Raw genomic sequence first — 18,832 nt, 5'->3', positions numbered from 1 at the left:
CCGCAGTTAGCTTTGAACCAACATATAACAGAGCCGTCTGATTCCACAAGGAGTTTCTAATCCGTGAGCCCCAAAACATAACACTGCAAAGCTTCTCGATAAATCTATATCAAGCTACGGGATTTGATGACGGCATCTCCTTGTTGGAAAGATGCGGAAGACTCACCTGTCTACCCACTTGCCTGGGACTAATTTTAATGTAAATTTAACAAACACCGCAAATTTCAATGCAATGACACAGTCCTGGAAAATGAGTCTGTAACGGTATCCCCAAAACTGGGCATGGTTTCTTTTCTTTTCTTTTCTTTTTCGGAGATAAAGTCTCACTCTTGTCCCCAGGTTGGAGTGCAGTGGCTCAATCTTGGCTCACTGCAACCTCTGCCTCCCAGGTTCAAGCGATTCTCCTGCCTCAGTCTCCCAAGCACCTGGGATTACATGTGTGCGCCACCATGCCTGGCTAATTTTTGTATTTTTAGTAAAGCCGGGATTTCACCATGTTGGCCAGGATGGTCTCGAACTCCTGACCTCAGGCGATCCACCTGCCTCAGCCTCCCAAAGTGCTGGGATTACAAGTATGAGCCACTGTGCCCGGCCCATGGTTTCTTGAAGGACTAGGGCATGCTATACTCACATCCTTCTTATGAAATCTCCAAGCTCCCCACAAACCTATGGGGTTGCAAGATCTCAAAATCACCATCCCAGAAATCAAACCCATAAAGCAAAATCCTGCCACAGAGGCTGAGGGCTCTGACATCTTTCGTCTTCCGGATACCTCGATCCAACATCACAATTCTCTATCTACTAATAAAACTGTGTCACTGAGATAAACATTAAACTCATTTTATAATTTAGGTATAAAAACCAAGATGTGAGTGGATGCAGTTGGAAAAGTCCTCTTTCGAGGCAGGGTCTTGGTATTTATAGAATAGTGCCTTGTTTTCGTTTTCTTTTTTTCTTTCTTTTCTTTTTTTTTTGAGACAAGAGTCTCGCTCTGTTGTCCAGGCTGGAGTACAGTGGCACAATCTTGGCTCACGGCAACCTTCGCCTCCCAGGTTCAAGCAATTCACTGTCTCAGCCTCCTAAGTGGCTGGGATTATAGGCACCCACAAGCAGGCACAGCTAATTTTTGTATTTTTAGTAAAGATGGGGTTTCACCATCTCTTGCTTCTCTTATTATGCTTTATTTATTTTCTTTTTAGTCCTTTGATTTGTGCATTTACAAAAGGCCAAGAAAATCAATCCCTGGACAACTAGAAAGCAAACCAGGAATTGAAAGTTGGACCTTCTGTTAATTTGGCATCAGAATAAAAGACTTATGGAAAATATTAGAAGAAAATTACCCTAGCATCTCAGTAGTACAAAGTGAATCTTGGACTCCCCCGAGCCAATTCTTCAGAAAGGATGCTTTCTTAAAAAAAATTATTTTGGGGGCCGGGCACAGTGGCTCACGCCTATAATCCCAGCACTTTGGGAGGCCGAGGCAGGCAGATCATGAGGTCAGGAGATCAAGACCATCCTGGCTAACATGGTGAAACCCTGTCTCTACTAAAAATATGAAAAATTAGCTGGGCATGGTGGCACGCGCCTGTAGTCCCAGGTGCTCGGGAGGCTGAGGCAGGAGAGTCGCTTGAACCCGGGAGGCAGAGGCTGCAGTGAGCTGAGATCGCGCCATTGCACTCCAGCCTGGGTGACACAGAGAGACTCCATCTCAAAAAAAAAAGTTATTTTTATATCTAGAGACAGGGTCTCTGTCTGTCGTCCAGGCTGGAGTGCAGTGGTGCAATCATGGCTTACTGCAGCCTCCAATTCCTGGGCTCAAGCAATCCTCATGCCTCAGCCTCCAGAGTAGTTGGGACCACAGGCATAGGCAAGCATGGCCAGCTAATGTTTTACATTTTTTGTAGAGACGAGGTTTGCTATGTTGCCCAAGCTGATCTTGAACTCCTGGGCTCACGCAATCCTCTTTCCTCGGACTCCCAAAGTGCTGGGATTACAGGTGTGGGCCACCAGGCTGGGACACATTTGCTTTTGTTCTTGAAAAATCTAGGAAAATTGTTTCTACTCAGTGAGAGCTTTCACTGTTCATGCCTGCCCCACCTCCTGCAATAAATGAGGATAATGCTCCCACCCAAGACCAAGACCCGGGCGGGGGGGGAGCGGATAAGGCAGAGGAAATATTGTTTTTCCTTTTCCCAACTCTATTTCCAAATTTTTGACAAAATCAAGCCCATTAAGCCCCCTGGGTGCTTTCCCAAGTTTGTGCGTCTTGGGATGTGATATGGTGAGGCTCTGTGTCTCCACCCAAACCTCATCTTGAATTGTAATTCCCATAATCCCCACGTGTCAAGAGAGAGACCAGGTGGGGGTCACTGAATCATGGCGGAGGTTCCCCCATGCTGTTCTCATGACAATGGGATGGTGCATTGCGTCCCCTTCTGCCATGATTGTAAGTTTACTGAGGCCTCCCCGCCCATGCTGAACTGTGAATCAATTAAACCTCTTTCCTTCATGAATTACCCAGTCTTAGGCAGTTCTTCATAGCAGTGTGAAAACAGACTAATACAGGATGTGAATATGCAATAGCATTACAAGATCCCAAAAGTTCCTAAGACTGCACACACAAGGTAATAAATATCCTTTGTAACTCATGAATCCAATTTGGGTTGACCCAAAGATTTTCCGAGAATCATCAATCAGAGATTTTGTAGTTTAATGCGAAAGTGTTCAACAATTATCTGTGATTCTAGAAAAGAGCTAGAGGCCGGGTGCTTTGACTCACGCCTATAATCCCAGCACTTTCGGAGGCCAAGGTGGGGGGATCACCTGAGGTCAGGAGTTCCAGACCAGTGTGTTCAACCTGGTGAAACCCCGTCTCTACTAAGAATACAAAAATTAGCCGGGTGTGGTGATGCACACCTGTAATCTCAGCTACTTGGGAGGCTGAGGCAGGAGAATTGCTTGAACCCAGGAGGCAGAGGTTGCAGTGAGCCGAGATTGCGCCACTGCATTCCACTCGGGGTGACAGAGCGACACTCCGTCTCAAAAAAAAAAAAAAAAAAAAAAACCGAGAGTTTGAAATAAAACATCTAGAATATTACACATCCTGTTCTGGCAAACAAGCCTTTCTTACCTTCTGGTTGAATATTATGTTGTGAGTTGAACAGTTTCAGAAAAGAAAAAGAAATGTCATTGAAAAGGAAACACAAATTCCCTTCCATTGTGTCCCTACTGTTTTAACCTCTCTGCTACTTCTAGAAGCAGCAAGAGGCGAGAAGAATGTTTTGTTGTTTGCTTTTTTCCAACGTGGTTCTAATTGTAGGTCTCTTATAGGCATCTCCTTGAAGGTGGTAATCTGTCCATCTGGGCCCCACTCAACACTGCCATTCAATCAGCCAAACACCAGCTGGGCACGGTGGCTCATGCCTGCAATCCCAGCACTTTGGGAGGTCATGGCGGGCGGATCACCCAAGGTCAGGAGTTCGAGACCAGCCTGACCAACATAATGAAACTCTATCTCTACTAAAAAAACAAAAATTAGCCGTGCGTGGTGGTGTGCAACTGTAATCCCAGCTACTCGGGAGGCTGAGGTGGGAGAACCCGGGAGGTGGAGGTTGCAGTGAGCCGAAATGGAGCCATTGCATTCCAGCCTGGGTGACAGACTGAGACTTTATCTCAATAAACAAACAAACAAACAAACAAACAACCAAACACCATTCCCACTAGTCCACCCACCAGGTAGGAGGCAACTGTCTTCCACACACTGCCCAAAACCCCACAGCAAGAATGGGGATATAAATACCAGCAGCTCATTTAAAGTCTGGAGACCTGAAAGTTGTTTAGGACTCTCCATTTTACACTCTAAATCATGTCTGTGGATGTCAAATGCTGGAATGATGGGAGATTATGGGGAAACTCCACCCCTACGGTCTAACTCTGTCCATACCAGCATCTATTCAAATGTTCTAGGAATCTCCCTGAAATCTTCAGGAAGCAGTGCTTTGGGTGGATGACATCAGTGACCAAGAATGAGTCAGGACTTAAGATCTAAGCAGGGTGAGACGTTCAGACACCCAGAGGCGTGAAGAACCCCAGGGGCTCCTCCATAAAACAGTAGTTGTTGGCCGGGTGCGGTGCCTCACACCTGTAATGCCAGCACTTTGGAAGGCTGAGGCGGGTGGATCACTCGAGTTCAGGAGTTGGAGACCAGCCCGGCCAACATGGTGAGACCCGGTCTCTACTAAAAATACAAAAATTAGCCGGGCGTGGTGGCGGGTGCCTATAATCCCAGCTACTCAGGAGGCTAAGGCAGGAGAATCGCTTGAACCTGGGGGGCTGGAGGACGCAGTGAGCCGAGATTGCGCCACTGCACTCCAGCCTGGGCAACAAAGCAAAACTCTGCCTCAAGAAAAAAGATAAAAAATAAGAGTAGCTGTTCCCGGTCGATGAGATCCCTGCAAACCACACTGCTTGGTCATGCAAGAGGGAGGCCAGAGCTAAATACAACTGCCCAGTGATGCATGCACGTTAGCTGTGTTCCAAATAGCAGGGTTTACTTCCCAACTTCACGGCGGATCCTAAATGATTTAGGGACTTTTGAATACGAGATCCCAAAGAGCCTGCTGACTGGCCTAGGAGGACTGCAATGGTGAGTACGTGCTCCTCCTAATTCCCCTGTAAATTTTAGTCCCGACCCAAGAAACTTCCCAGGTCCTGGGTGCTTGTAGGTTTTCAGTACTAACACAAAGGGAATACACAGTGCTGGTTTTTGTTTTGTTTTTTGAGATGGAGTCTCGCTCTGTCGCCCAGGCTGGAGCGCAGTGGCACAATCCCGGCTCACTGCAAGCTCTGCCTCCTGGGTTCATGCCATTCTCCTGCCTCAGCCTCCCGAGTAGCTGGGACTATAGGCGCCGCCACCACGCCCGGCTAATTTTTTGTATTTTTAGTAGAGACAGGGTTTCACCATGTTAGCCAGGATGGTCTCGATCTCCTGACTTCATGATCTACCCGTCTCGGCTTCCCAAAGTGCTGGGATTACAGCTGTGAGCCACTGTGTCCGGCCTTGTGCTGGGTTTTAACTTAACTCTCCTGGGTGAAGAAAGGACCGTGGCAGCCCCCTCGTCACGGCTCTCCTCCTAATGATGACATTGATTATAAATAACAAGGCAGGAATCATCAGAGCTAAGTGTCTTCCACCTTTGCCCTCTGCAGGGAAACTTGTGGAGGCTTTCCTGCAGGACTGTCTCTAGCCCCCGCAACAATTCCTCCGCGTATGTACCAACCATTTCCCACTCTGTAGACATAAAAAACCCAAGCACTGCAGCAGTGAGGAACTTGTGAACTTTCACACAACGAAACACAAGGCAGAACAGCCCTGGAATCCAAGCCAGAAGGTCCGACTCCAAAGTTTTAGCGGTTTCACGAACCATCAGCCATGGTGCACCTGTTTCGTGCCAGCCCGGATTTGGTTTCTGCCTTTTAAAGAAAGCACAGTTTTCCAATCAGCAAGGCATGAAGGAGCGGCACCAGCGGAGCGAGCCTTACCGTTTTCTTTGAAGCACAGCTTCTTTTTCTGGTAAGCAATGAAGCTAGAGATGGCTCCGGCCACGGCGACCACGACGGCCCCCACAATCCCGGGGATCACACCTGGGGCGTCCGCTACAGGAGGAAGCACACAGCATCATGACTGAGACACGCATGGTGCAGAGAAGATCCCAGGGAGCAGTGGCTGGCAGAGACAGTCAGTCAGAGAGCACCAAGATCCTAAGAACATCTCAGTCACCTGAGCTGACCGATTTGCAAAGGGAGCACCTGAGAATGGTACACAGGAAGGCAAAGCAAGGCACAGCCTCCCATCGCCAGTCGTGCTGGGCAGACCTGGTCGGACCGTGGAGGGATTGGAGCAGGGAGAAAAGAGACATGAAGAGAGGCCAGCGAGGTACAGGAAGCAGCTCAGCAGAACCAAGGCAGAGACAAAGAAAGACAAAGACCGATGGAAGGAGAGAGCTGGGTCTGGGCGCAATGGCTCACGCCTGTAATCCCAGCACTTTGGGAGGCCAAGGTGGGCGGATGGGTGGATCGCCTGAGGTCAGGAGTTCGAGACCAGCCTGGTCAACATGGTAAAACCTGTCTCTACAAAAAATACAAAATTTAGCTGGGAGTAGGGGTGGGCGCCTTTAATCCCAGCTACTCAGGAGGCTGAGGCAAGAGAATCACTTGAACCCGGGAGGCGGAGGTTGCAGTGAGCCGAGATCGTGCCACTGCACTCCAGCCTGGGTGACAGAGCAATTTACCATCTCAAAACAAAACAAAAAAGAGAGAGCTGGACATCAAACCTGGAGGAAAGAGCCCAGGTAGGGGCAGAAGATGAAGCAGCAAAGACCTGCAATGCTTGGTACTTTGCCATAGCGTTCTGTATCGTTAGAATGTTCCTTTTTCACCCCCTGAAAACAGCTTTGGGTTTCAATGCAAATATTTTAAATCCATCTCTATTTATTATTATTATTGTTTATTATTTTGAGATGGGTTCTTGCTCTGTCAAACAGGCTGCAGTGCCATGATGCAATCATAGCTCACCACAATCTTGAACTCTTGGGCTCATGAGATCCTCCCACTTCAGCCTTCTGAGTAGCTGGGACTACAGGTGTGCACCACCATGTCTGGTTAATTATTGTGGTTTTATAGAATTGGGGTCTTGCTATGTTGCCCAGTCTGATCTCGAACTCCCAGCCCAAAGCAACCTGCCGGCCTAGGCCTCCCAAAATGCTGGGATTACATGCATGAGCCACCACACCCAGCCTATTTTTTTTTAAATGTCATTCCAGCAATAATTCTTTTTTGTTTTTGGGAGACAGAGTCTTGTTATGTTGCCCAGGCTGGAGTGCAATGGTGCAGTCTCGGCTCACTGCAACCTCTGCGTCCCGGGTTCCAGCTAGTCTCCTGCCTCAGTCTCCCAAGTAGCTGGGATTACAGATGTGTGCCACCACCACTGGCTAATTTTTTTTTGAAATGCAGTCTTACTTTGTCACCCAGGCTGGAGTGCAGTGGCACGATTTCAGCTCACTGCAGCCTCTGCCTCCTGGGTTCAAGCAATTCTTGTGCCTCCCGAGTAGCTGGGACTATAGGTGCATGCTACACGCCCTGCTAATTTTTGTATTTTTTGTAGAGATGGGGTTTCACCATGTTAACCAGGCTGGTCTCAAACTCCTGACCTCAAGTGATCCACCTGCCTTGGCCTCCCGAAGTGCTGGGATTACAGGCGTGAGCCACCACACCTGGCCTAATTTTTGTATTTTTTTTGTAGAGAAGGGGTTTCACTATGTTGGCCAGGCTGATTTCGAACTCTTGGCCTCAAGCGATCCTCCCGCCTTAGCCTCCCAAAGTGCTGGGATGACAGGTGTAAGCCACGGCGCCCAGCCGATGAAGAGATTCTTAATTCCAAATGCCCGATGTGAGCTTTAGAGGACCCTTCTCCAGATAGAATCTTCTCTGTCCTCCATAACGGGGAAGGAGAATTGTCTGACTTTCAGCAAAAACACTGGCTCCAAACATGGTCTGTGGGTGGTGTGTTCACTTGGCCAGTCTTTAATATGTGCAGGACACAGTCATGTCATGGAAAGATTTTTCAAGCTTCACTACCCCTCCCTGATGAAGTGGCACAGTAAACATGAACTCTCCAGAAGGCCAAGAGCGACGGCCTGACATAAACATGCCAGGCATGGGTTTTCTTAGCTATTTTTTTAATGACCTTGTAGTCCCAGGTGAGAGCTACAGACAGATTACTGCCTCTTCAAAGAAAGCCCAGAATTCAAGAACTGTATCCATAAAAATAATAACTACCTAAAACAAGGGTAGACTACGCACTTTTCTTTTTCCACAAACATTCGTTGCGTATTTTAAGAATTCACATTTTATCAGTGATTAAAATGGCAAACAGGTGTTAAAATCTTTGGCCAAATGAGTATCTCTTCTGCCAAAGAAGTTGCTTAAAACCAGGCATTTTGCTAGAAGCAAAGTCCCTGAGAATTTTAGAGATATGAGATACTAAAATACGAAGCTATTGTCCTCGCCCCTCCCTCTCTTCTGTCTCTCCTCTCTCCTTCCCTCTTTCCTTCTTTTCCTCCTTTTCTTCTGTTTCCCTCTCTCCTTCCTTCCTTTCCTCCCTTCTCCTTCATTCCTTCCTTCCTTTCCTCCTCCCTTCTCCTGCTTTCCTTCTTTCCCTCCGTCCCTCCCCTCTTTCCCTTCCCTCCCTCCCTTCCTCCTCCCTTCCTCCTCCCTTCCCTCCCTTCCTTCCTTCTTCCCTTCTTTCCTCCTTCCTTCGCTCTCTCCATCCCTCCTTCCCTCCTTCCTTCCTCCCTACTTTCTCTTTCTCTTACCTCATTTTTTTGTCTTTACAGTTTTAAAAGGAATTCTTTCTGTTGTTATTTTCTTGTCCCATCTAAGGGAAAAGGTTATGAAAAAGGAGACAGGAGATACATCACCGGCACTTTCATGGAGAACACAATGCCTGTTACGGCCAGGGTGGGAGCCATCCACATTCCCACCTCCCACCTGGTCCCTGACGTTCTCAAGGGCCAAGCGCAACCGAGGATGCCGCGTCACAAGCTTCTGATCGTCAGGGTGAGTGTAGGAGCTTTAGTAAACACAAGGACGAGGCTAAGCATGATGTAGGGGTCAGATCGCCAGCCAGAGCATCATGGGCAGATGACCAAATGTAAAATCTGGGTCACGTGGGCACCTGGAGCAGGGCTGGTTTGCTGGGGGGACCTCTGCGGCTATACCACTTGGGAGCACTTGGCACAGAACACCCGTGTCTCCTGCCAATAGCTTCAGGAGGCCAATGCCAGTGTAGTCCACCAGCTCTCAGACATTCTGCTTCCCCTCCTCATCACCACGTGGGAGAGACAAGAAGAAAGACGGCAGAAGCCAGGTGCACCTACCCTCCTCCCCTTCTTTCCGGTGGCTTCCTCCACCATCACTGCCTCCTTTTCCTGCAACACAAAAGCAATGTCTGCTGAAAATCTGCACCTGGAAGATTCGGGATCAAGGAAAAATTCACAGCCAGGACCGTGAAGAGGCTGGGGTCCTGCTTCTTACACTCTACAGGGGTACATGTTACCCAGCTACAGAGCTGGAGTCCTGCCTATTACACTCTAGGGGTGCATGTTACCCAGCTACAGAGCTGGGGTGCTGCCTGTTACACTCCAGGGGTACTCTGAGAACCTGCACTCCCAGGCATTATCTCTTTATTCTTCGGGCTTTAATATTCACATCCCTTAAATTACAGAAAACAGCCCAATAAAACGAAGCTGAAACAACACTAGCTATCCGCAAGAATACACAGGTGAATGGATGGGTGAGGAGGTGGTGAAAAGGGCCTGTTCAACAGGCACTGTCCCTCAGAAAAGTGGGGCAGCTGCTTGGGCCCTGAACTCTTCTCCCAGAACCGACCCTCTATGGGGCAGCCTTTACTTCCCACATCCTTGAAGCCTCAGCAAATGGGCAGTTCCCAGAGATGACTGAACATTTCACTGTGAGTTCACAGAGGGCTGAGAGTTTAGACCCTGCAGTGATTCTGCAGAGCAGGTGGGCATCATGGGATGGAGAGAGAAAAGAGACAGAAAACAAGGTAACTGTACCTTCTCCACCTGAAACACCATCCGCAAGGTCAGCATCTGAGAAGCTACCTAGGAAAGAAAATACAGCATCATCTGTCAACCTGGAACTCCTCCAAGGGTCTTCATGTCTTAGAATAAAGGAGAAACTCAGGAAAACCAGCCTGTTTATCAACATAGTGAAACCCCATCTCTACTAAGAATATAAAAATTAGCTGGGTGTGGTGACAGGCACACGTAATCCCAGCTACTTGGGAGGATGAGGCAGGAGAATCACTTGAACCCTGGAGGTGGAGGCTGCAGTGAGCCAAGATGGCGCCACTGCACTCCAGCCTGGGCAACAAGAGCTAAACTCAGTCTCAAAACAAAACAAAACAAAAACCATAAATGAAGTGGAAAAACGTGAGCATAATATTGCATGCTGGCAATATTTAGTGTCTGTAAATAAATGAAGAAGGTTTATAAATCAATAATGTCATATCAGAATGTAAGAATAAAAGGCAAAGCATACAATACACAAAATAAGAAGTACCCACGGCCAATGGATGCAGGTTGTTTTTTTTAAAATTTTAGAAGTAAAGTCATGAAACCAGGAGAAAGTTGACAGAACATTTCACACTATTTGCAAAGGTTTCCTAGGTGATAACTAATATTGGAGATGGTGTGAAGACAGGGACATTTGCACACACCCCGGCATCAAAATAAATTGCTAAAATTCTGCAGCAAATTAAAAACCAGGTCAAAAGCTATACAAGTACTCATACACATTGATCTAAACAATTTGAACGTTAGAAATTTATTCGAAGGAATAAAAATAGTGCATAGAGTTGACTCAGATTTGCTTTGTTAATTCATAATTCTAAAATGCCAGAAGAAACACAACATTTTCAGAATTAAAGGAAATACATAATTATATATGTAGTATGTAATAGTACATGATTATCGGTAAAAGTCATACGATAGAAATGATTATGTGACATGAAAAAGTGTTCATGGAATATCAGTAAGCAAAAAGTAATGTTACAACGCAGTATAAACAAAAGACTTGGAACTTTGCTTAAAATTTATTTCATTTAGATTAATATATAGGCTGGGTGAGGTGGCTCATGCCTGTAATCTCAAGAGATTTGGGACGCTGAGGCAAGAGGATTGCTTGAGGCCAGGAGTTTCAGACCAGCCTGGGCAACATACTGAGACCCCATCTCTACAAAAAATGAAAAAACTAATTGGTCACGGTGCTGTGTGCCTGTAGCCCCAGCTACTTGAAAGACTGAGGCAGGGGGATCTTTCTAGCCCAGGCATTGGAGGCTGTGGTATGCTCTTATGTTTAATATGATCACACCACTGTACTCTAGCCTGGACAACAGAGTGAGACCCTGCCTCAAAAAAAAAAAGATACATAAAATACTAGCACTAATCGTCATCAAAACGTCAACAAGATGTGAACATCATTAATATATTTCTGTGTTAAAAATTAAATATGTAAAAAAAAAAAAATCCTAAGCACATAAACTTTCGACAATCATTCAGCTAAAAAGAAAACATGGTGCTATTCAAATTACACTGAAAATGCTGTAATATGTCAGAAAATATTTTTTTTCTTAAATATTTAAGGGCAAAAAGATTTAAAACACACTAACTTCTCCATAAGGAATGTGCATGCCAATACTTTTCTCTTTATCAAGTCTATATTTAAATTCTTGTACTCAATTTTTTAGAAGTTCCATAAGATGGAACCTGGAAGTAAAAGTAGCTAACTAGGCCAGGCACAGTGGCTCATATCTGTAATCCCAGCACTTTCGGGAGGCCAAGGTGGGCGGATCACTTGAGGTCAGGAGTTCGAGACCAGCCTGGCCAACACAGCAAAACCCTGACTCTACTAAACATACAAAAATTAGCTGGGCATGGCAGCGTGCGCCTGTAATTCCAGCTACTCAGGAGGCTGATGCAGGAGAATCACTTGAACCCAGTAGGTGGAGGTTGCAGTGAGCCAAGATGGCACCACTGCACTCCAGCCTGGGTGACAGAGCAAGACTCTGTCTCAAAAAAAAAAAAAAGAAAAAGCAAACTAAAAATAAAATCCAAGCTGAATATCTATTTTTGAAAGGTATATTTTCCACTTCATGAACAGGGGCATTACACTGCACAGGCAGTCAACAGTAAGCACACACTCAGCTGAAATCACCTCCTCTCTGCTGACATAAATATCACTGAATTCTGAACAACATGGAGATAGCCCACGGGGTCAGAGACTCTTACCAGAGGAACCAGCCTGGTCGGGGTTTGGATTTGGCTTCGGCTTGGGTGGGTTCGGTGGTGGTGGGTCGTCTGTTTGTGAAAGATGAGAATTGCAATTATAAGTGCCTTGCAGTAAAGAAAATGAAACATCAGTTTACATACAGATGGTTCCCTCAACAGAAATTGGACCTTGGCCTTTGTCCTGGTGGGGATACCCGTACACACAGCCTCCTGCCAATTTCCTCCCATCAACTTTGAGCCACAGTTCTTAATTTCAAGTATGTTCAATAAAAATTAAAGCGGGTATCCACATCAGCTGCAGAATTTCTGGGGCCAAAATAAAAAGGTGGGACCCATTTTTCAAGTTCTATTAAGTATTCTAAGATGCAGGCACCAGAACAGTAAACCAGTATGGTGCCCATGTCAAACCCACATTCCATGGGGTCCTGTGCCACTGCACAGGTCACATGCTCGTGAGGCCAGCCCTGGCCAGGGTAGGCACATTTGTCTCATGTCCTTCCAAAGGCTGTAACAGTTTTAAAATAAAGGCACATGTACTGGTTGTAAAGAAAAACCCAACGACAACAGCAAGAACAAACCAACACACCTATTCCCTCGGTTTCCACTGTGAAAGCTGGCTCCCTTTATAATTTAAATGGGAGAATTCTCTCTGAAATGATCATAATTGGGTGATAATAAGCAGGCCAGCAGCAGAAGAGATTAAAGGATAATACTCACCATTTCCTCCATCAACAACAGCATCTCCTAAGTCAAAGTCATCCCCTAAAAGAGGGAAAAAAGCAGTTAATACCAAATTTCAGAGAGAAACGAGGAAGGAATGACCGTGAACATATCGAAAAAACACCACAGCCCCACATTCCTGAATACTTTTCTGAATATCAGCTTGACCTGGATCTCATTAGAAAAAGTGAATTCCTGACCATTTTTACATCACTATTCTCTCAGACAAAAAGAGTAAAAAACAAAGAGAGACACAGAGAGACAAAGAGCTAGGAGAGAAGCTCTCAGAGGAGGGGCAGGGGAGAGAGAGACAGAAACAAAGTAATTTATAAATGAATTGTGTTGCCTGGACCAAGGTGAAATTCCAATTCTGCCTGCACATGATTTTCTCCTGTTGACTCCCCATCCCATCATCTTCTCCTCCCAGGTCCCTAACAACTTTGGAAAGGCAGACCCTAAGAGAAGGGGACAGATGACTGTGATCAGATTTAGGCTAGAGGGTGTCTAAAATGCGGCTCTGGCAACCCACATGTGCTCTGCAATGGACGTGACAATTCACCATGGCCTCAGATCTTGTCTTCTAGTATGAAGAATGATTTTGAAAACCCAACTAAGATGGAGGAATGGTTGCTGGCATCCACCCAACAGCACGTACTGAGCCATCCTGAGTCACGTATGGGAATTTCCAGTCCCTTCCTCAAGGAGACTGTAATAGTACAAATCCAGACGTTCAACACCTACTCATTGGGTGCTGTCTGCACGATTGCATAGTTCAAGGATCTGGGGACACGGGGTCCCTTTGCTCATGAGCTGACACTCTAGACAGGAAGTGCAATAATGAAGTGGAGCTATTAATGTTTTATATTAGAAAACTCAGAAGTGCTAAGACAAGACAGTGATGCCGTAAGTTTGGGCATCATTTTTACTCTGTTTATCCACCAGTGGGGTTAACTCTTGGGCAATTCCATCACGTGGCCCTTGTTTCTGATTTTTGTTTCTGACTTTTGTTTGAAAGAACAGCACTGAGAACAAATGAGGTGTGTGCCCACATGTTGAGAGATGAGGTAGGGGAGGTCTCAGCACCAAATGCTTTCTCTCCCAGGAAGCAGAAATCTAAAGACAAAGACCAGGTGTGGTGGCTCACGCCCATAATCCCAGCACTTTGGGAGGCCAATTGCCTGAAGTCAGGAGTTCGAGACCAGCCTGGCCAACACAGTGAAACCTCATCTTGACTAAAAATACAACAATTAGCCAGGTGTGGTGGCTGGTGCCTGCAGTCCCAGCTACTGAGGCAGCTGAGGCAGGAGAATCACTCGAACCCGGGAGACGGAGGTTGCAGTGAGCCAAGATCACACTACTGCACTCCAGCCTGGGAGACAAGAAAGAAAGAAAGAGACGCCATCTCAGAAAAAAAAAAAAGGGGGTGGGGGGGAAGAAAATCTAAAGACAGAGTAACTCAGATCCTTAGAATAAAAGCACCCGGAGATACTGTCCCAATGACCCCAAAACATTTCACATCAGCAACCATTCTCTCCCTGGAATCACTAGATGCAAGTCCACAACCTAACACAATTCCAGCATTAACCAGACTCCACCCGGAGCACTCCAATCACTTCTCTCTTCTTTCTAGTTGCCGAAGTCCCGTCCTGCTGTGAGAGAAAATGATTTGTTTTTATTTTGCATACTAGAAACAAGTCCTTCTCACCAGCACTGGGCTTCTTGGGCGTTGCAGTGGGTTTCTTGTCTTTATTGTCTAAAGAGAGAAGACATTTTAGTCAGTAAAAGTTGCAGCTGGGAAAACAAGTGTTAACTCTTTTGTGGTTAAGGCTGTTTCATTTTCTTGGAAACAGTTGGAGAATGTTTTTAGCATTGCTTTTTCTCACCAGCGCAAGTGGGCTGAGCTTTACCGGATGGCTCTTGAGCCCAGAAGACAGGCACAGAGGCTGCTACCGGCCATGGTTTCCACAGAGACCAGGGGCCCCTTCTCCACTTTTTTTTTTTTTTTTTTTTTTTTTTTGAGACCAAGTGTTGCTCTGTCACCCAGGCTGGAGTGCAATGGTGTGGTCTCCACTCACCGCAACCTCTGCCTCCTGGGTTCAAGCAATTCTCCCGCCTCAGCCTCCCGAGTAGCTGGGTTTACACGCGCATGCCATCACTTCCGGCTAATTTTTTGTATTTTTACTAGAGATGGGGTTTCACCATTTTGGCCAGGCTGGTCTCGAACTCCTGACCTCAGGTGATCCACCCACCTCAGCCTCCCAAAGTGCTGGGATGACAGGCATGAGCCACAGTGCCCAGCCCTTCTCCACTTCTTGACATTCAATGGGACTGTGACCGAGATGTAAGCCAGGAAGGCAGGAGAATGGCAAAGTTAGGAGAAAAACTGCCCTTTCAGAGCCCAAGATCTGTGCATGAGAAGGAGACACCGGATTGATGGTTGAAAGGCTGTTCACATTTCTCATATGAAACACACTTTTGGCTCCATCAGGCCTCTGCCTAGGCTGCCCCCTCTGGGAATGGAAGTCAAGCAGGCAAATCTGGTGGAGGTTCTAAGACTAAGGGCACCTCCCACTGCAGTGAACACCTGTTCCCAAGGGCCAAGAAGGGGTAGGTGATCAGGAAAGAGATGATCCCCATTAGCACTGTTTCTCTCAAACCATCGGCATTGCACCACAGGACATAAAATTAAAAGCTGGCACGCGCAGTGGCTCACGTCTGCAATCCTTTCACACCTCAGCACTTTGGCAGGCTGAGGCGGGAGGACTCCTCGAGCTCAGATGGTCAAGGCTGCAGTGAGCCAAGATCCCACCACGGCACTCCAACCTGAGCAACACAGTGAGACAGTGTCTCAAAAAAAAAAAAAAAAAGTAAAACATAAAGCGAAGAGGGTGGCCAAGCTTAGTGGCTCATGCCTGTAATCCCAGCACTTTGGGAGGCAAAGGTGGGCAGATCACGAGGTCAGGAGTTTGAGACCAGCCTGACCAACGTGGTGAAACCCCATCTCTACTGAAAATACAAAAACTAGCCAGGCATGGTGGTGCATGCCTGTAATCCCAGCTACCTGGGAGGTGGAGGCAGGAGAATCACTTGAACCTGGGAGGTGGAGGTTGCAGTGAGCCAAGATCGCGCCACTGCGCTCTAGCCTGGGCGACAGAGAGAGACTCCATCTAAAAAAAAAAAACTGAAGAGGGCTGTCCTGGGTTGAAGAGCATTCCTCCAAAATCCACATCCACCCCAAACCTCAATAGGTGCTCTTATTTGGAAACAGGGTCTTTGCCGTTGTAATTAGTTAAGACGAGGTTATAACAGATTAGGATAGGTCCTAATGACTGGTGCCCTTATAAGAAGGAAATTTGGATACATGGAGACACAGGGAAGAGACCAGTGTAGACAAAGGCAGAGCCTAGAGTGATGCGGCCACAAGCACAGGGACGCCTGCAGCCCTCAAAAGCTGGGAGAGGCAGGAAGGATCCTCCCCTATAGCCACCAGAAAGAACTGGATATAACTGCAGTGGATTGAGCAGTGGTTCCCCCAAAAGACATATCTACATCCTAAACCTAGAACCTGGTATTGAGACTTTATTTGGAAATAGGGTCTTTGCAGATGTGCTTGAGAAGGATCTTGAGATGAGGTTATCCTGGAGTATGGTGGCCCTAAACCCAATCACAAGTGTCCTTGTAAAAGAAAGACAAGGAGACAGAGACACAGAGGAGGAGGCCCCATGGAGAAGGAGGCAGAGACTGGAGTGATGCGGCCACAAGCCCAGGGACACCTGGAGTCCCCAGGAGCTGGGAAAGGCAGGAAGGACCTTCCCCTAGAGCTCCCTAGAGGGAGCATGGGTCTGTCTACACCTTGATCTCAGACTTGCGTTGTCCAGGTCTGGAAGATGGTAAATCCCTGTGGTTTAAGCCCCCAGTTGGTGGTACCTTTTTATGGCAGCCCCAGAAAACAAATATAAAGGGATGACAAGACCCAGAAGCAGATAGAGTGATAAGACAGATTCCTTCAATTCCTTTTCCCATACCCTTCACCGAGGGCTCTGGGTGAGGAGCGGGAGACAGGAAGAGCTGCAGAAAAAGGATGGAGTGGCCCCATGGAGAGAGCGGGTGCCGATTTCGAGAGGGAGGACGCCAGGACTGGACGCCCCTCTCTCCAGGGGGACCTCCATTTGCTCACCACCTCTAGCCCCTTCCCCAAGCACCTGGTAAGTTTTCGCTCGGCTTTGACCATCACAGGAGTGTGAATTATTCCACCAGGGTGGTTTGTTTATCTTAACGAGGGCATCTTGCTTTTCTTTGTCATCTATGAATCTAGTTTTTATAATAAGGCAGGTGGACACAGACAGGCGGACCTCCTTCACTGCACTTTGCCTTAAGGTGCTTTGCAAATACTGTATGTTTTACAAACGGAAGGTCTGCAGCAACTCTGAGCCAAGCCAGACTCTCGGCATCATTTTTTCCAACAGCACATGCCCCACTTCCTGTCTCTGTATCTGCATTTTTTAGCAATAAGTTATTTTCAATTAGAGTATTCTGTTTTTAGAAGCAATGCTATTGCATACTTAATAGACAACAGTTAAGAGTAAACATAACATTTATATGTACTGGGAAGCCAGAAATTGCTATGACTTCTGGTACTGCGGTGTTCTAGAACCGAGCCGGAAATGTCTGGGATATGCCTGTACTTATTATGTTAACATAAAATATTGACAGGATTTTAAAAATTGATGTTGTTACTCACCAGGAAGGGCATCAGATAAATCGAAACCATCATCTAAGAGGGAAAAAAAGAGTCAACTTAGAAACAAGAAAAATAAAAATAAATTTGAAAATTATAGAGATAAAAAATGATAGGTGATTTTCTTGACTTTTGTGACATTTAAAACAGCAACGTAAAAAAATTTACAAGGTGCTGTGATTTCTCTTTTCATTCTAAATATTCACTTTCATGCCTAAAAGTAAGAATATGTTAGCCTAGGTTTTAAAGAAACAATGACCTTCGAACTTAATAGAAATTAAAATAGTGGGAAAACGTGATCATTTTGTGTATTATTCTTAAAAGGCAGTTCCTTTGAAACAGAGGAGTAACAATTTTGAATATGTACTGAAAAGAACATGGGGAACAAAATTCTCCATTTTTTATTGGCAACTTTCCTGTAATTACAAACCAAAATATAGTAGACACACTAGACAACCCAGAAAGACACATGCACTATGCATTAAAAAAAAAAATCTCATGGAATCTCACAGGATGAGGAAACTGTCATGCTCAATTATTGATAGGCTATCCTGTTTCTACAGTTTTTAATTACAAGAATTTCAATGCTACTTCAACGTGGCCATCTCTGGTGCACTGAAGAAAAGCCAAATTCAGGAAAATTTGGAAAAGTCGACTTGGATTGTTTGGTTAACTGGAGGAAGAGTTAGGATAATCGTCAACATCCCCACTCCTCAGCACCAAAAGCGTACAACATCTCTCAACCGTCAGGAAGCACCTGGCGGTGGGTGCTCAGGGGTCCAAGAACAACCCGCGGGAGCCCTGTGAACAACAGAAGTGTGTCCAGTTCCACAGCAGGTGCAAACGACCGGGCTATGCTCCTGTGTGTATAAACGAAGTGTGCATGCATATGTCACAGGGCTGTGTGTGTGCGTGTGCATGTATATTTGGGCATTTGCAGTGCAAATGTATGTATTTGTGGGTTTTGTGTGCATGTATGGGGTGTGTAGGTGGGTTCTGTGTGTGTATATGTGTATGTATGTGTTGTATGTGCATATATACAGGTGTGTGTATGAGTGGGTTTGCATATGTGCATATGTGTGGGCGTGTTTCGTGTAACTGTGGAGGTGCATTTTGTGGGTTTGTGTCTGTGTATGTGTGCGCAGTGTGTCAGTGTTTTCTGTGTGCATATGTGTCGGTGCATGTTCATGTAGGTTTGTGTGTGCATATGCAGGTGTGCATAGTGTGTAGGTGCTTCTGTGTGCCTATGGATAGTTACATGTATGTGTGGGTTCTGTGTGCAGATGTGTAGGTGTTATGTATGCATATGTGTAAGTGCATGTATATGCGGGTTTGTGTGTGTATGTGTAGGCGGATGTAGTGTGTATGTGTTTTTCATGTGCATGTGTGCGGTTGCACGCATGTGTGTGCATGTGTCAATGTGTGTATATGTGTAGGTGTGTTTGTGTGTGCATGTATAGGTGTGTGCATTTGTGGGTTTGTGTGTGCATGTGTAGGTGTGTGC

The 18,832-nt window shown here is 46.2% G+C and overlaps 1 protein-coding gene across 1 annotated transcript in view; it reads right to left on the bottom strand.

The window, feature by feature from the left end:
- LOC116418600 (CD99 antigen-like) overlaps window positions 1-18,217 on the bottom strand; it is a 27,786-nt gene extending 9,569 nt beyond the window's left edge. Inside the window, exons 1-8 of the mRNA XM_031935002.1 lie at window positions 18,073-18,217; window positions 17,332-17,364; window positions 14,296-14,343; window positions 12,588-12,632; window positions 11,871-11,939; window positions 9,636-9,683; window positions 8,937-8,987; window positions 5,542-5,655 (exon numbers count right to left, since the gene is read on the bottom strand). Of these exons, the coding sequence (XP_031790862.1) occupies window positions 5,542-5,655; window positions 8,937-8,987; window positions 9,636-9,683; window positions 11,871-11,939; window positions 12,588-12,632; window positions 14,296-14,343; window positions 17,332-17,364; window positions 18,073-18,217 (553 nt within the window). The remainder of the gene's footprint in view (window positions 1-5,541; window positions 5,656-8,936; window positions 8,988-9,635; window positions 9,684-11,870; window positions 11,940-12,587; window positions 12,633-14,295; window positions 14,344-17,331; window positions 17,365-18,072) is intronic.
- Window positions 18,218-18,832: the final 615 nt, after the last annotated feature.

Source organism: Piliocolobus tephrosceles, chromosome Y (assembly GCF_002776525.5).
Source record: "Piliocolobus tephrosceles isolate RC106 chromosome Y, ASM277652v3, whole genome shotgun sequence".
NCBI classification, from domain to species: domain Eukaryota; kingdom Metazoa; phylum Chordata; class Mammalia; order Primates; family Cercopithecidae; genus Piliocolobus; species Piliocolobus tephrosceles.
Note: the sequence above shows the minus strand (reverse complement) of the source record. Positions and strands in the feature narration are given on the sequence as shown.